This window comes from Fukomys damarensis, unplaced genomic scaffold, assembly GCF_012274545.1.
Source record: "Fukomys damarensis isolate Sample0158 unplaced genomic scaffold, DMR_v1.0_HiC HiC_scaffold_2, whole genome shotgun sequence".
NCBI classification, from domain to species: Eukaryota; Metazoa; Chordata; class Mammalia; order Rodentia; family Bathyergidae; genus Fukomys; species Fukomys damarensis.
Genome location: NW_022900914.1, coordinates 48,409,734 through 48,424,898, shown reverse-complemented (window position 1 = coordinate 48,424,898; position 15,165 = coordinate 48,409,734). Strand labels below are relative to the sequence as shown.

The 15,165-nt window shown below is 44.6% G+C and overlaps 1 protein-coding gene across 6 annotated transcripts in view; it reads left to right on the top strand.

Moving 5' to 3' along the window:
* Nucleotides 1–15,165, top strand: part of Sfxn5 (sideroflexin 5) — a 111,781-nt gene that overhangs the window by 43,745 nt on the left and 52,871 nt on the right. For 5 of the 6 annotated variants that reach the window (XM_033764769.1, XM_033764768.1, XM_019205327.2 and 2 more), the window contains exons 4-6: nucleotides 1,374–1,400; nucleotides 1,940–1,994; nucleotides 3,720–3,745. The exons of the other annotated variant lie outside the window; for it this stretch is intronic. In XM_033764769.1, the coding sequence (XP_033620660.1) occupies nucleotides 1,374–1,400; nucleotides 1,940–1,994; nucleotides 3,720–3,745 (108 nt within the window). The remainder of the gene's footprint in view (nucleotides 1–1,373; nucleotides 1,401–1,939; nucleotides 1,995–3,719; nucleotides 3,746–15,165) is intronic. 6 annotated transcript variants of the gene reach the window in all.

Below are 15,165 nucleotides of genomic sequence, written 5' to 3'. Positions count from 1 at the left end.
GTATAACTTCTATTTTTACTCCCCAGTAGCCTTCTTAACTTCAGCAGTTTATTTGATATTCCGGATGACCACTGTTGCCATGTAAATGAAACTTTAAACATCGGTGGCTGCAGGTGGCTTTTCCTTCCAGCCCCACTCCCTTCTTGCTCCATTAAAAATGCACCAGCCAAAAGAGGAAAAAAAACCGCACTAGCCTTTGGTTTGCCCACGGTGTTAATTTTTATTTACCATCTGTTCTTGATTCAAAAAGACTTGTTTTATCACATTTTAAAATCTCTAAAATGGAATGTCTTATAATTGATTGGGATCTTGGCATTAGATCACAGTTTTCTTTTTTCTGTGGCACGTGATAGTGTCTTAGGATCGACAGTATTTACTTGATTTGAAAGAACTGACAAATTGTTCTTCCCCAACTTGCCCTTTAACTCTGGCTGTGCTAGAAAGAGACAACATTATCACATATAATGAAAGCAACTTTTTTTCTTCCTCAAAGCTTCTTATAACAACAATAGGAATAATATTATCAGCAACAGAAAGCACTTACAAAGCACCTACCATATGTTGGCGCTACTTCAAGCACTTTTCAGATACCTCTCCAAAAATTCTAGGGTAGTATCATTCCAATTTTAATATATGTGCTGCCGAAGCGAGCACCCCCTTTTTTTTGTACCGGGGATCAAACGCAGGACCTTGCACTTTTGAAGCAGGCAGCAGAACCACTGAACTAAATCACCAGCTCAATTCTAGGTCAGTAACACAGCAGTTATCCCCATTTCATAGATGAGGAAACTGAGGCTCAGAGGCAGCAGTGGCAAAGCCATCAGGGCAGTCCATCTCTGAAAAAAGTTATGTTGCACTCCGTTAGTGATTCTAAATGAAGTATCTTCAGTTAGATGAGGGGATCTTACCTGGCTGTTCCTTCAGATTAACTAGGGAGCTTTAGGGAAACATGGAAAGAATTCTCCAAGTCTTTTTTTGGTTTTTTGAGACAGGGTCTCACTATGTAGTGAGACTGACCTGGAACTCACTATGTAGCCCAGGCTGGTCTCGAACTCACAGTGATCCTTCTGCCTCAGCCTCCCAGTGCTGGGATTACAGGCATGTGCCACCACACCCAGCTTCCAAGTCATTTTCACAGGCTGCTTTAGTAAAGAGTTCCTGGCTGCATGATCTGTGTGTGACCCGCTAGCCGTGCCATTTGGGATCCAAAGCCTTCTCACCCTCTGAGGCTGGTAGCTGCTAAGCCTGGGCTGACAAGTACAGCAGGAGCATCTTAAGCTTCTGGAGTGGGATTCTTCAGTTAGAAAATAAGCCTTCCAGACTTTTAACTGATGTATTTGCTTTTAATTTTTATACCCCCCACTCTCTTCCAGCTCTGGAGTGCACAGAAAATCAAGCAGGTAAACCAGTTGGGGATTATTTTCTCTCCTCCATGCTTTCCTGGACCCCTCCCACCCTGTCCCAAGGATCCAGCCCCTTCTCCATACCATGAGGAACTCTCCCTCCCATTTGCCCCTGGCTGCCTTCCCCCTCCTGCTGCCCCAGCACCCAAGGGCCTGTGCTCCTGCAGCCTGGGGCTCAGGCCAGTTGGTCTTTCCCTGGGTGCTCTGAGTTCCTGGAAAGCCAAGCTCTGTTTACAAAATCTTGACTTTGTGCCAGTCAGGGGAACAGAAGGCCCTTGAGGTAGATGTAGTTTGGCCCTCTGTGGGCTTTCATTTCAGTCTCCCCTGCACTCAGCTTTGAGGATTAGTCAGAGGAGGGTGCTATTCACGGTCGATGTATTGGTTTTCTCTTGCTCTGTGGTGGAAAGGACTGACAGAGAAGAAGGCCACATACAGTCACAGATAACTGAGTCTTCCAGGGAAGATGTCCTTTTCCTCTTTCCTCCCCTAAACCCTCTGCTTGCCCCTCCTCCCCTGGCTGTTCCTGACTCTCACAGGCTATTCTACACCCGGACACCAATGAGAAGATCTTCATGCCTTTTAGAATGTCAGGTAAGCTCCTGAGCCCTACTGCTTCTGCTCAGCCTGGGAAGCTGGCAATAGCCAGAGCTGCAGGGCCATCTATCTGTGCCAGTCTGAGGAGGGGATAGAGCCCATCACACGTGGCTACACTGGCACCTTGGCTCAACCGTTCAAGACCAGCCAGACTCAGGACCCCTTGTGGCACTCACCTATTCTTTTCTGCCTGAGCAGTTGGGGTGGAGCTGTGTTTAAATCTTGTGTTCCCTGCTTACCCCTATTCAGTGATCAGTAGAGGGGCATACACCCTGTATGTCTGGGTTTTAGGGCCTGGAGAGCACCTACCTGTGCATATGCTGGGTGGGTCTTACACGATTGTCCGGCCCATGGTCCTGAGAGCTTTTAGGGCTTGCCCAGAGTCATTCTGCAGAGGGTCACACTCACAAGTTTGCTGATGCCCCCTCCTTGCCATTTCTCCACTCAGTGGGTAGTACCAATCTTGAGTCACATGGATGGTGTGGAGGGCTGCCTGCTGCTGCCTTGGGAAGGCTCTCAGCTGGAGAAAGAGGCTTCAGTCAGATGAGTCAGTTGGAGCTCCATCCCCAGAGAGCCTGACCTTGCTGGGGAGAGAATAAACAGCTAAGGAATGGAAGATCATGTGGACCGCCTAGTGCTCAGTGATCCCTGACTTTGAGGAGCAAGGGCTCTGAGCATGTTGGAGACAGCTGTAGATGTTCCCTGGGCCCTCAGGTGTCAGTCACTCTTGGAGCCTGGCTTCTCTTGTTTATTTGTTTGAAATGACCCAACCCTTTGCCAGTTTTCTCCCATGCAATTCTCTCTTCTCTCTTCTCTCTTCTCTCTTCTCTCTTCTCTCTTCTCTCTTCTCTCTCTCTCCTTTCTTTCTTTATGGTGGGTACCAGGGATTGAACTCAGGACCTTACACTTATGAGGCAGGCAATGGAATCACTGAGCTAAATCCCCAGCCCACCTGGCTTCTTTCGTAATTCTGAACCTTTTAAAATTATATATCCCTTTGAGGCCCAACCAAAGTTAGGATCTCCTAGCAGAAGGGAGCAGGTAGGTGAGTGAGGGCTCAGGATGTAAGCATTGGCTTAGACACATCTCAGGAGAGCATGCTCCCTGCTGCCCGCCCACCAGCCGACTGGCTGCTTAGGTCAGAGGCTGGGGCTGAGGGGCTGATTGCTGTCAGTAACAGGGCTGGCACAAGCCTTGCTGGGAGGCCACATGCAGTGAAAAGCAGGTATTGGGGGCCTGATCATGTGCCCCGTGACGCTGTCCAGCCCACGCACTAGGGAGTTAAGAAGCTCTGGCACCTAGAGGTGTCCATCGCAGCAGGACAGGGAATTCTCATTCCCAAAATGGTCTCAATGCTGGAAGTGAAAAGAAACAAGCTGAGGAATCCAAATTCTTAGACCATCAGCCTGGTATAGGGCCTGTGGGCAGAGGGTGCAGTGCCTCCTGCAGAAAATTGCTGAATACCCACAGAGGGCCCCAGGTAGTAGCCTTGCCTGCAGGGGAGTGAGAGCACTTGACTACTGAGCAACTGAGAGCAGGAGGCTGGGGACTCAGGGACCTCTGCTGTGGGGAGGCAGAGCTGGGGAAAGGTCTGAGGGGCAGGAGGTGCCTCCTACCTGACTGTCCTGTGTCTCTTTGCCAGTGCCAGTGATTACACCAAGCCTGGCAAGCTTCTGGTATCTTAGGTGACACCTGACTCTTCTCTTTTCTTTCCCCACTCAGGTTACATTCCTTTTGGGACGCCAATTGTAAGTGTTGCCTTCACAAGGATTTCTTATCTTACACACATTTTTGAATATATACCATTTTTCATAGAGACTTGACTGAATTTTTTATTTAGCACAAGTACCCAGAGGGGAACTACTGGATAAAATTATGTCCATTTTTCTATCACTTGCTATGCACTGATGGGATCACCAAGCTACCTTGGTAAAGGTGTACTGACTTCCTCCATCCATGAGGTGGAAAGATCCTTCCTCCCTGCATGTTCTCCACTCCCAGAATTGGCAGGAAAAATAGGGAAGTTTTCCAAAGGAACAGGGACAGTAAGAATATATAGGAGTCTGCTGAAAATTAAAATTCAAAATTGATTCAGAGAGGGCTTTTAGTATTCCTTTTGTTCAGTTTTGGAATCAAGTTTAGCCTGTGTTCATTACTTTTTTTCCCCGTGTTAAGTATTTCATGTTATGAATATAGATAATCTCAAAAATGGTATTGAATGAAAAAATAGTAGCAGAGTAGTAATGCTCTCTGATGTCATTTAAATCAAGTTTAAAAATATGCAAAGCAATGTTATATATAGTTTGTGAATGTATTTCCTATGTATCTGTGAAAATATTCAGCGGAGCAATAATTCATAGTGCTGTTCACCTCTCAGGGAGAGAAGGTGATGGAATCTAGCAGGGAAAAGGAGGTACTTGTTTTGATTTGTGCTATTTCATCTTTTAGAAAAGGCAATTTTTCACAAAAAATTTGAAAAATGATAAGACTTGGATGCTCATAATATCCTCTAGACTTTTCTGTATGGTTTAAATCTTACATTTTATACATATATTTTTAATTTTAAAAATTATTTCTCCAGATTATACTTTTTAATTTTAAAATGTTATATATTTAGGGGATACAGTGTAATAATTTGACATCTGTATACAATTCATAATGATCAAATCAGAATAATTATCATTTCCTTCTCTTCAGATACTTAGCATTTCTTTGTGTTGAGAACCTTCACTCTTTTCTTTTTTTTCTTAATCAAATCTATAATGAGTTACTGTGAACTGTAGTTACCCTACTGTGTTATATATGTGCTGCCGAGGTGACCACATCCTCCTTTCTTGTAGAACAGTAGAACTTTTCCCTTTTACCTAACTGTATACATATATTTCAATTATATATAAATATATAGAGAGAGGATATTATTCACATCTTTATCTGTATGTGGTTTCCCGGAAGCTATTATACTCTTCTGAAATATTTTGAGAAAGGCTTATAAATTCCTCACTATAATTGTGCATACTTAATTTCTTTTCATTTCTTGTATTTATATATTTCAGTGCAGTGGCGTTTGGTGTGTTCACGACAGTTTTGTTTTCTTGATGTTGTCATCTTTCTCACACACATGAAATGATCTATGTTTTATTGAATATTCTTGCCTTGAATTCTGTTCATTTATATTAATATTTCTATCCTTATTTTGTTTAATCTGTTTACCTTTTGTATCATTGCATATACATTTATGTCAGAGTCATTTAATTTCTGTATCATTTTGTATTGTGGGTCTCTTGGATGAAAATTGTTCAGCTTTACTTTTTTATTCAATTTGAGAAACATTATCTTTAATTTTAGTAATGATGGAATCCATTTGTATTTGTTTTGCTGCTGGTTGTTGTGACCATTCTAGCCATCAAATATTTGAGTTTCTTGCTGGTTTGTTTACTAAGTTTTGTTGTTATTCCCATTTCTATTAATGATTTGTACTAGAGTGATTGTTTTAATTAGTCCTTTCAATTTCTTGGGAAGTTTGGAAAGGGAGCATCCTAATTCACTATAGTTGCCATTCACCTCTATTATTTCACAGCACAGAGAGGTTGCATTTTATTTACATATATATTACAAATATTTAAAAAATAAAATAATAAATATGATTTCCCCAGCCTGGCTCACATAGGCAGAGACTTTTAGCATACTGTTTTACTCTAGTCTTTATTTGTCATTTAAGCCCTATCTGCCCACCAAGGTTTCAGAAATAACCTAGAATTTCATCCGATTTATGAAGCATTTATTAACAGCTATCTTAAATTGCACAGTTACTTAGGCTTTGTACATTTTGGGTTTGGCTAGAATACATTTTTAATAACCTTCCGTGTATATGGACAAGGCACTTTCTGGACCCTTGGCTATCTGGAAATGTCTGTTTTCCCCTTTCATACATGAACAATAGCTGGCCTGGTTATGTTTTCTTTTATTAGTAAACATTCCCCTCTCCCTGGAATCATTTGATATTTTTTTTCTCTTGTCTTTGGAGTTCAAAAATATCTCTAGGATTTTTTAAAAAATCCCCGTATGTTTTATAAAATTATTCAAGTAATGCACGAATATGTTCTTTGGGATTCAAAAATACCTTCAAGAAATTTTTATGTAGAATATTTTAAAAGTTCTACAAGTAATACAGGAATGTCCTCTTTGCTCAGAATTTAAATAATACAAACAAAAGTCTCTCTGAGAATTCTTAGTCCCAAATCTGTGCCCAGACATAACTTCTTAGAAGCTTGGTGTCAGTTTCTAGCCTTTACCTAGGCATATGTGTGTATATGTAAGTCTTGTTTAAAAGTGTTTCCTTAGGGCTGGGCGTGGTGGCTCGCACCTGTCATCCCAGCACTCTGGAGGCTGAGGCAGGAGGATCACTATATGAGTTTGAGACCAGCCTGGGCTACATAGTGAGTTCCACGTCAATCTCCACATAGTAAGATGCAGTATCTAAATAAATAAATAAATAAGTAAATAAATAAAAGTGTTTCCTTGGAGTCAGTCACTACAACTTGTGCCTGTAGTTTCAACTACTTAGGAGGCTGAGGTAAGAAGATCACTTGAGCCCTGGAGTTCAAGACCGACCTGGGCAACATAGGGGGATCCAGGCCCCCCACCAAAAAAACAAAACAAAGCAAAAGAGGTCTAGGGGTGTAGCTTCATGGAATAGCATGTTTAGTGTACACACAGCCCTGGGTTCTGTTTCTAGCACCAAAAACAAAAACTACAACACACAAAAAACAGGAAAAAATGTTTTTGTTTTGTAAAGATGTTCATTAAAAACATAGCAATATTAGAGAAAAAATATGAGAAAATGAAAAAATGGAAATAAAGTATTTGTAAATAGGGAAGGGAGGAGGGGGAAGGGGAAAAAATGAGAACCAAGGCCTGTCATGTAAAGGTATAAGATCCCAGTGATGAATGTAACTGTACTGTATACCTAGAATGTACCAATAAACTCAATGAGAAAAAAATATAGCAATATTTTTATCCACCATTAGCTTATTACAGTTGTTACATGCATCTGTTTTTCTGCTGAGTAGTGTGCTGTCCCCTCATTTTACATTGTTTCTGAGTATTTACTATTATAAGCAATGATACTGTAACAAATCCTCCTAAAGCATGAGGATTTCTCCAGGGCACCTTGCAGCTGGCGAGCCTGCTGCTAGGAAGGCTGTACAAGTTCACTTTTCAAACAGATACTGCTGAATTTCCCTTCTAAAAGGCAGAATTTCCTCATACCTGTGAAATGCTGGTATTGATCTTTTCGAAGTTTTTACCAATCTGACTGGGGAAGGCTGGCTTTTTACTATGGTTTTAACTTTTATTTCTCTGAACACCAAAAAGATTGTGATTTTTTTTTCCTCTCAGATATTTATTAGCCATTTCTTCTGTGCACTACTTGTTTAACTCCTTGTCCATTCTTCCATGGGTTCTATTCTTCCAACTTATTTGCAGAAGATATGTATGTGTGTGTGTGTGTGTGTGTGTGTGTGTGTGAGTGTGTGTGTGTATATATATATATATGTATATATATATATACATATATATATTAATCTTTTAAAATTACATATGTATTGCAAATCTCTTCCCCAGCTGCTTTTCCTTTATTCTCTAATGTCTTTGTTATAGAAAACTGTGACATATTGATATTTTTAAATATAATGATTATCCTGCTGATTGATTTTGAGTTTGTTCCCCTCGCTACCTGCTTCTCCGTTGTTAAAATAACCGAATTCATGAGAATTGTATCTACAAATCAACTCATGAGTATATTTATCAATTCGTGTTCTTTATTTTCATTTCTGCTTTTGTTTTATAGTATCTCCCTTTCTCTTCTTTGACTTGTTTGTGGTTGGTTTTCTTACTTTTTGCCTTGAATGCTTATTCTCATTCTTTTCTTTTTTTTTCCTCATTGAGTTTATTGGTACATTTTAGGTATACGGTACAGTTACATTCATCATTGGGCTCTTGTACCTTTACATGACAGGTCTTGGTTCTCATTTTTTCCCCATACCCCTGCCCTCCCTTCACCCCTCCTCCCTTCCCTATTTGCAAAAACTTTGTTTCCATTTTTTCGTTTTCTCATATATCATTCTTTCCTTTTTTTTTTTTTAAGACTATATTATGTAGTTGAGACTGACCTGGAACTCACTATGTAGCCCAGGCTGGTCTTGAACTCACAGCAATCCTCCTGCCTCAGCCTCCTGAGTGCTGGGATTATAGGTGTGCGCCACCACGTTTGGCTATTATTGATTTTTTTGTTTGTTTGGGTTTTTTTTTTTTTTTTGCATTCTTTCCTTCTAATGAAAGTGTTTAGGGCTGTGATTTTTGGTTGTATCTAATGTTTCCCTATATATAGTGATTCTGTTTTGTTATTTTCTAAGTAAGTTTGAAATTCTAGTTTTTAGTCCTCTATAGTCAATTAGTCTGAAGAACACATTTTACAATCTAAGTGACTGAGTTTTTAAAAAATTGTATTCTTTTGTTATAAGTTATTTTCAGTGATCTCTGTAATTCTGCTATTTGGGGTTTATCGAAGCTTTCTTTGTAGCACAGTATGTAATTATAACAGTTAGGAGTAAGATCACATGCACATAACAAAATGTCCAAAGCAGCAATAGCTTAAACAAAATATTTTTCTTATACATCGGAGAGGGTTAATGGTAACCAAAATCCCACTATGTCATTGAGACTCCCATTTTCCATTTTTCTACATCCTCCCATTCTCAGTGCAGGTTTCTAGTGTAGAAGTCACCCCATAGACCAATATAGCTGCTGGAGTTCCGGTTATCACCTTTGTACTCCAGGGAGTATAAAAACAAGAAGAGTGAAAGGATGAATCTCCCAACTAAGTCAGCTTTCTTTATGACAGTTTCTTGGAAGTTCCACACAATAGTTCTGCTTACATTGCATGTTGAATTTAGTTGGCAAGTAACTGACCTCCATTATATAGAATTATATAATGAGAAAGAAGGAGAAATGGTTAATAGATAAGCAAACAGTAACTTTTTGCTATAGTAACTCTTTTAAAGTCCCAGCAACACATGAAAAGAAGAGATGTGTCACTGGGCAGTATCACCTCTTGCCAGAGCGGAGACCTGGGCGTTTGAGCTGGTGGAGATAAATGTGTGGCTGGTTTCCCTGCAAGAGATTCTTGCTGAGCTAATGGCTACCATCAACCAGGATGACCCAGCTGAGCTGAGAGGCCACACCTCTTTAGTTCCTACAGCATCAAGAGATTTGCCCCTTACTTCCCCACTCTGGCCTCACCGTATCCAAGACAGTGGTCATTGCAAGGTCACTATTGCCCTGAGGGCACTGGAGACCTTGGAGGCTGCTCCCCAAGGCTGCAGTTCCGTGCAGAAGCAGATTCTACGCATGCCCACGAGGATCAGTCCTCTGCCTGCAGTGCACCTGCCTTGGTAGTCACTGTGCACTGAGTGAGTGCAGCATGTCCAGCCTGGACGATCGTTTGATGGGACCCTGATTGAAGACTCCTCCCAGCAGGCCTCCTACAGCAGCCAGAGCCAAAATGACAGTGCTTATGGTCGGCTTCCTGGCTCCAGGAAGGGAGCAGCTGGCTGAATCTGACCCCAGGAGCCTTGAATGTGAAAACCTGGACAGGCAGCAGGATGGCTTATTGGCCTTGTTCCTGGTCCTGCCCTGCCACCCTGAGCACTTGGTGCCTTGTGCTCTGGCACTGCCAACCCAGGCATGATGCACACCATCCCCATCAGCCCCTCTAAGGCCCTGAAGAAGCCAAATGCACTAAGGTCCCCACAAACACCAGGTCTGTAGGGAGAAGAGGTTCCAGTCCGCACCTTAGGGAGGCCCTGGTCAGACAGTGTGGGTAGAAAATAGATGCATGCATAAGCCACTAAAAATGCTTACTGAAATAGAAATGAGGGTGCTGGCGAATGTGCTAGGGATGGGGCCCCGAGTGCTGAAGGGAAGGGGTGGGTAAGGCTGGCAGGTGCCTGCACTGAAAGCTTCTGGAAGCAATATCCGAACTGCCTTCTGCCCAGGCAACAGCCCTAACTTGACCCCTGTGCTGGGCCGGCCTCGCTCAGAGCAGCCCCGCCTGCACTCTGCACCCCAGAGCTTGGGAGAAATGAGCTGGTTCCCTCCCAGGGGCCGCTGCCAGTTTAGTCAGCAGATTTCACAGATCCACTGGCACCCATGTAACGTCTTATTTTAAGCTTAACATTTAAAGATGGGAACTTTTCCCCCTTTGGTGTGCAGCAAAAAGATCCCAATTTATACATAAGCAGGGCAGCTAAGCCCATGCACCAAGGCCGTTCAGAGGCTCCTGTGGTCCACAGTGCCCTTTCCTCAGAGACCCTCCCAGAAGAGTCACACCACCATGGTCACTTTTTACAACTGCATTTTGGCTCCCAGGTATCCACTAAGAGGTATGTAGCACTGTCCTTTCCATACACGAGGGACCGAGGAGAGGAGGGCTGCCGTGGCCCCAGTCTGATCCTCGTCCTGTCCTTTCTCCATCTTCCTACCCCTTCCCAGGCCCCTGTGTCCTGTGCCCTGGGCCACTGTAAGGTCTCAGATGCTGTGTAGTGGGTTTCTCCATGGGAGCAGCCTAGCTTTCTCCTTAGCACTGAACTCTGCAGCACTACTATCCTCCCGATCACATACGGAACTCTCAAAATTCAGGGATCAGATGTGCTACATCTTGTCATTGAGTCTGGGCGGTTGGGCAGAGTCCACGTCAAATTCCTTCTTGAGACATTAGAGCTTGGATTTGGCACTCCAGACCTCTCACTTCAGCACTCCCACTGATCTAGGAACCCCCAGCATCAGAAGGTGCTGGCTGGTGAGGGTCAATTCGTCTCCAGAAGGTGGGGGGCATGTGCGGGTGGACCACAAAGGGTTCATGTTATGTCAAGATGTGTCTGGACCTTTCTTTTTTTGTTGTTTGTTTGTTTGTTTGTTTGAGACAGGGTCTCGCTATGTAGTTAAGATTGACCTGGAATTTACTATGTAGCTCAGGCTGGTCTCAAACTCACAGCAATCCTCCTGCCTCAGCCTCCTGAGTGCTGGGATTACAGGCATGCACCACCATGCCCAGCCCAGGACCTTTCTGACAACTCCTAGCTCTCCTTGTCCGAGTCTGCTTTTTCACACATCCTGATCCCAATCCCTCTGGTGTGATTAACACCAGGTATTTTGGCCTAATTCAGCTCATATGAGAAGTAGTTGGTCCAGTGAAGCTTGAATCAGTCAGGGAGAGACATTTATTTGACACAGATATTTTCTTTAGCTGGCTGCATCCTTTAAATAGCAACACCCCTAATACACTAAAGTGTTACTTCTTAGAAAATGGAGCCGAAGTAGAAGAAAAAAGTTGGCAGATCGTTGCATACCAGGCTTATCAAAGAAGAGTGTTTGAAAATTGAGTGAGTGAGGTCAGGGAAAGGGTAGGTGACCCAGGTCTGTGAGTGAATGTGGAGTGGTCTTTCTCCTTCAGTGCTGCTGGATGCTCTTGAGGAAGACAGACCACCAACAGGTGTGGACCACTGCAATGGATGCCCAAAAGAAGGTACAGGGAGCTGGGGAGCAGGTGACAAGGACCCCTATCCGAGGGTAAGGGGGCTTCCTGGAAGAAGGGATAACTAAGCTGAAACCTGCAGGGTGAGGGAGGAGGGGCAAGCAGAGAGGAGATGGGGTTGGGACAGTAGTTTCTGCCATTTTCTTGGCAAGCAAGATAATTCTGTATCCCATAGTCTTCCCCTGGTATAGGTTTTACCACCAAGTTGTCTTCAAACACACTGTTTCCTTTCCAGATTTCCCACACTTTAAACAATTATTCTACTTTTTACTTGAGTACATTTTGTATGGAAGGTGGCAAAGGGGAGGGGGGCTGCTCAGATGCCATGGTACACAGGGTGTGACTGGTGAGTGGCCTTACTCCCCTGTCATGAGCCCGTGTCCAGATGGGGGAACCTGGTCCCCTTCCTTATTCTGTCCCGAGTGCGGGCTTCAGCACAAACTGTCGCGGAGGAGGGCTAATGGGATGATGAGCATGACTGCTTAGGAGCCAGTGGCGCTAGTGAAGACAGTGCAAGGCGCATTTGTCACAATGCAGAGTCTTGGTCTAAGAACAGCAGAGTCACTCTCTCTGTGACTCTCCTGGGCCAGTTAGCGGAAGCTGCTGTGGCGTGGTGTACTCAGCACCCACAGCATCTCGGGGACATTTGTAAGCACTCACCCTTAGGGCACTGTGGTTGGGAGGGGTTGGCCTGCTCTAAACAAGGTTCAAGGAAAGCAGTTGTGCTCCTCCTGGCCCATCTGTGGGTCACCTGAGTCCACAGATCTGGCTGGCCTCAGAGAACCAGTCAGGGATGTGTCCTTATGGTAGTGTTAGATGCACAGGAGAGCTTCAGAGCTGCCTGAGGCCATGGAGGCCTGGGCTTGTTACTGGCGCACTGCCCCTTTCTCCCACACATCACTGGCCAAAGCCAGTGAGATGGCTCCCAGAGCCAGGAAGTACACTCCTCTCAGGCGGAGGCTGTGGGAAAAGATACAGGGAGTGGGAAGAGTCAACAGCCCATTTCACCCCACCCTGATTTAGGCCCCTTGCAGCTAGCACTGTCAGGAAAGGAGTGAGAAGATGGGCAAAATGGTCATCGTCACAGCCCAGCAGAGATCTGGTCCCTGGCCCAGGACTATTTAATATTGTTAAAGAATTAGCTGTGTTCTCCTGGCTTGGTTGTGAACCCCGTCCTGTGCCATGTGCTTCGAGGGAGATAAGCCCCAGTTCTATTTTCGGAAGCCACTGTCCATAGACAGATAAGACTGTTCAAAGGTGATGGTCAACTGTGTAATGCAGGTTGTGGGGTCCAGAGAAAGGGGAGTCAGCAAAGGCTGGAAGAAAACCAGGCGAGGAGAGGAGCGACACCAATAGCGACATCCAGGAGCACGAGCTGCATGCCAGGTTCTTCCATGTCTTACTTCCTCTCCTGACTGCCCAAGGTGTGCCAAGATTGTGCCCCATTTAACAGATAAAGAAACAGAGGCATGAGCTCAGGTCACTCGCCTGTGACCAACACTGGCCACAACAATGGACAATCAGAGCCTGAGTGTTAATCGCTAGGGTGCATGGCCAGACACCTGAGGGGAACGGGACCTCAAAGATGCAGACAGATGTGCAGAGAGGCCAGCCACCAGGGCGCTGGAGCTGCCAGGGGACACCAGCCATGGTATGAACTATAAATGGGAGCAAAGATAGGATGTGTGATTTGGCCAAGGTCCTGCAGCAAGATCGGGTGGAGGCTGGGGAAAATCCTGGCATTGGCTCCTGTTCCCTCGCCTTCCACTTTCCTTGGTACCAGCGGGTTCTGGGCGCTCTCCACCGTCTGCGCGGCCACGCCTGCTGCGCTTCCCTCTTGGAAGAGGTGCGATCCACTGGCGTTGGAGCCGGGTGGACTGGCTCCCTTTCTATCCATCTCTTTCTTCCTTTCCCCTGCCATGTTCTGGAAAGGGCAGCGGGAGGGAATGTGGGCAGGTTGCACCAGAGATATACATCTGAGAGCTGAAGGGAACATTTATTTTTAATGTAGACTTAAAAAGAAAAAAGGAAGTTATAAAATATCTGCTCTTGCTCCTGGGATTGTGCAGATGGTGCTGCGTTTTGCCTAATAGGGAACGGGGGGGCTGGCATCGCATCTGCTAGTCCCTGCACGGCTGTAAGGACCTGGGGCAGCGTCCCTGCACCCTAGCCCCAGCCCCAGTGACTCCCTGGGATCTGTTTGTCAACACAACTTGCTGTTCACTTCCTCCTAGCCTTCCTCTCTTCAGACTGCCTTCTGCTGATTTCCCAGACCTCCTTCTCAGTCAGGATAGGCACTTACACACACACACACACACACACACACACACACACACACACTCACACGCACGCACATGCACACACTGAAGTTCAGTTCTCCCTCTTCCTTTGTCAGATAATGTGGGCATGCTGACCTGTCCTTCCTGGGCCCCTATTCTGATGTGAGGTTGATCAACATTTCAAACAACTGTGTCTCCTTAATCCACCTTGCCATTTTCCTGGGTATATAAAGGATCTTCTCACACACTTCCTTGTTTGGTGTTTGTGTTGTTTTGTGATTAGGCGTCATGTTCCCTCTTCTCCGCTATTACACATTGGGAGCAGCATGAGATGTGGGACAGAGACAATACTCCATAATCAGGCTGAGGTGGTGACTGAACCCTTCTTCCTTTGTGTTTAAGGGTGAACTGGAGAAAGGGTACCCTAAAATCAGAATGGGACAACGAAGCCATGGATCGGGACACCTGACTCTTTCTCTAGTTTGCTGTAAAGTCAGGCATATCACTGAATTTCTCTAAGTCTTAGTTTCTCCATTTGTAAAGTAGGGAAGGTAATCTCTATTTGTCTGATCCCCAGGGTTATGATGAGGTGGTGACATATGGGGAAATGCTTGGCAAAAATTAATCACTCTCTTTAAGAAACATGAGATTTGTTATAACAGTTGAGGTGCCCATGTGGACACCAGGCCTATGTTAGGGTGGGAGTTGTCCAACAAGGTGGAAAGCTCATGGTCACAGGGCTATGTGCAAAACGTATGTGTGTGGGGACTGCCTGGGTACTAGTGCAGTTTAAGGCTCTGGATTTTTCTGGAAAAGACTTTATAACCCTTTTAAAACTCATTCCACAAGACAAAGTATGTGAAGGTGAAAATGGGACACAAAGGGAGGGGAAGATAGAATAAAGCCAGGAGTGAGCTCTGGACCCTGAAAATAAGCCATGTGGGTCTGTACCCTTGGCAGATGTGGTGGGGAGTGGCCCAGGCTTCTGGATGGTCAGTGCAAAGAGAGCCGTGGGTCTGGGTCTGCAAGATGCATGCAAACTGGTTGCTCAGAAGTATAATTTCTGACCTTGAGACCAGAAAAAGTGTCTCCCAAGAGTTTTCATGAAGAAGGCCCTGTGATACATTGAGCAGAGTCCTTTGAGATATGTTATGTACATCTATCAATTCCTTACAATGAATGGGATTACTATATTGCAAACATGTACTAATACAAAATTTTAAGAAATTTTTTCACTAGAGGCCAGGAATTTAGCTCAGTGGCAGTGTGCCTGCCTTGCAAGCACAAGGTCCCGAGT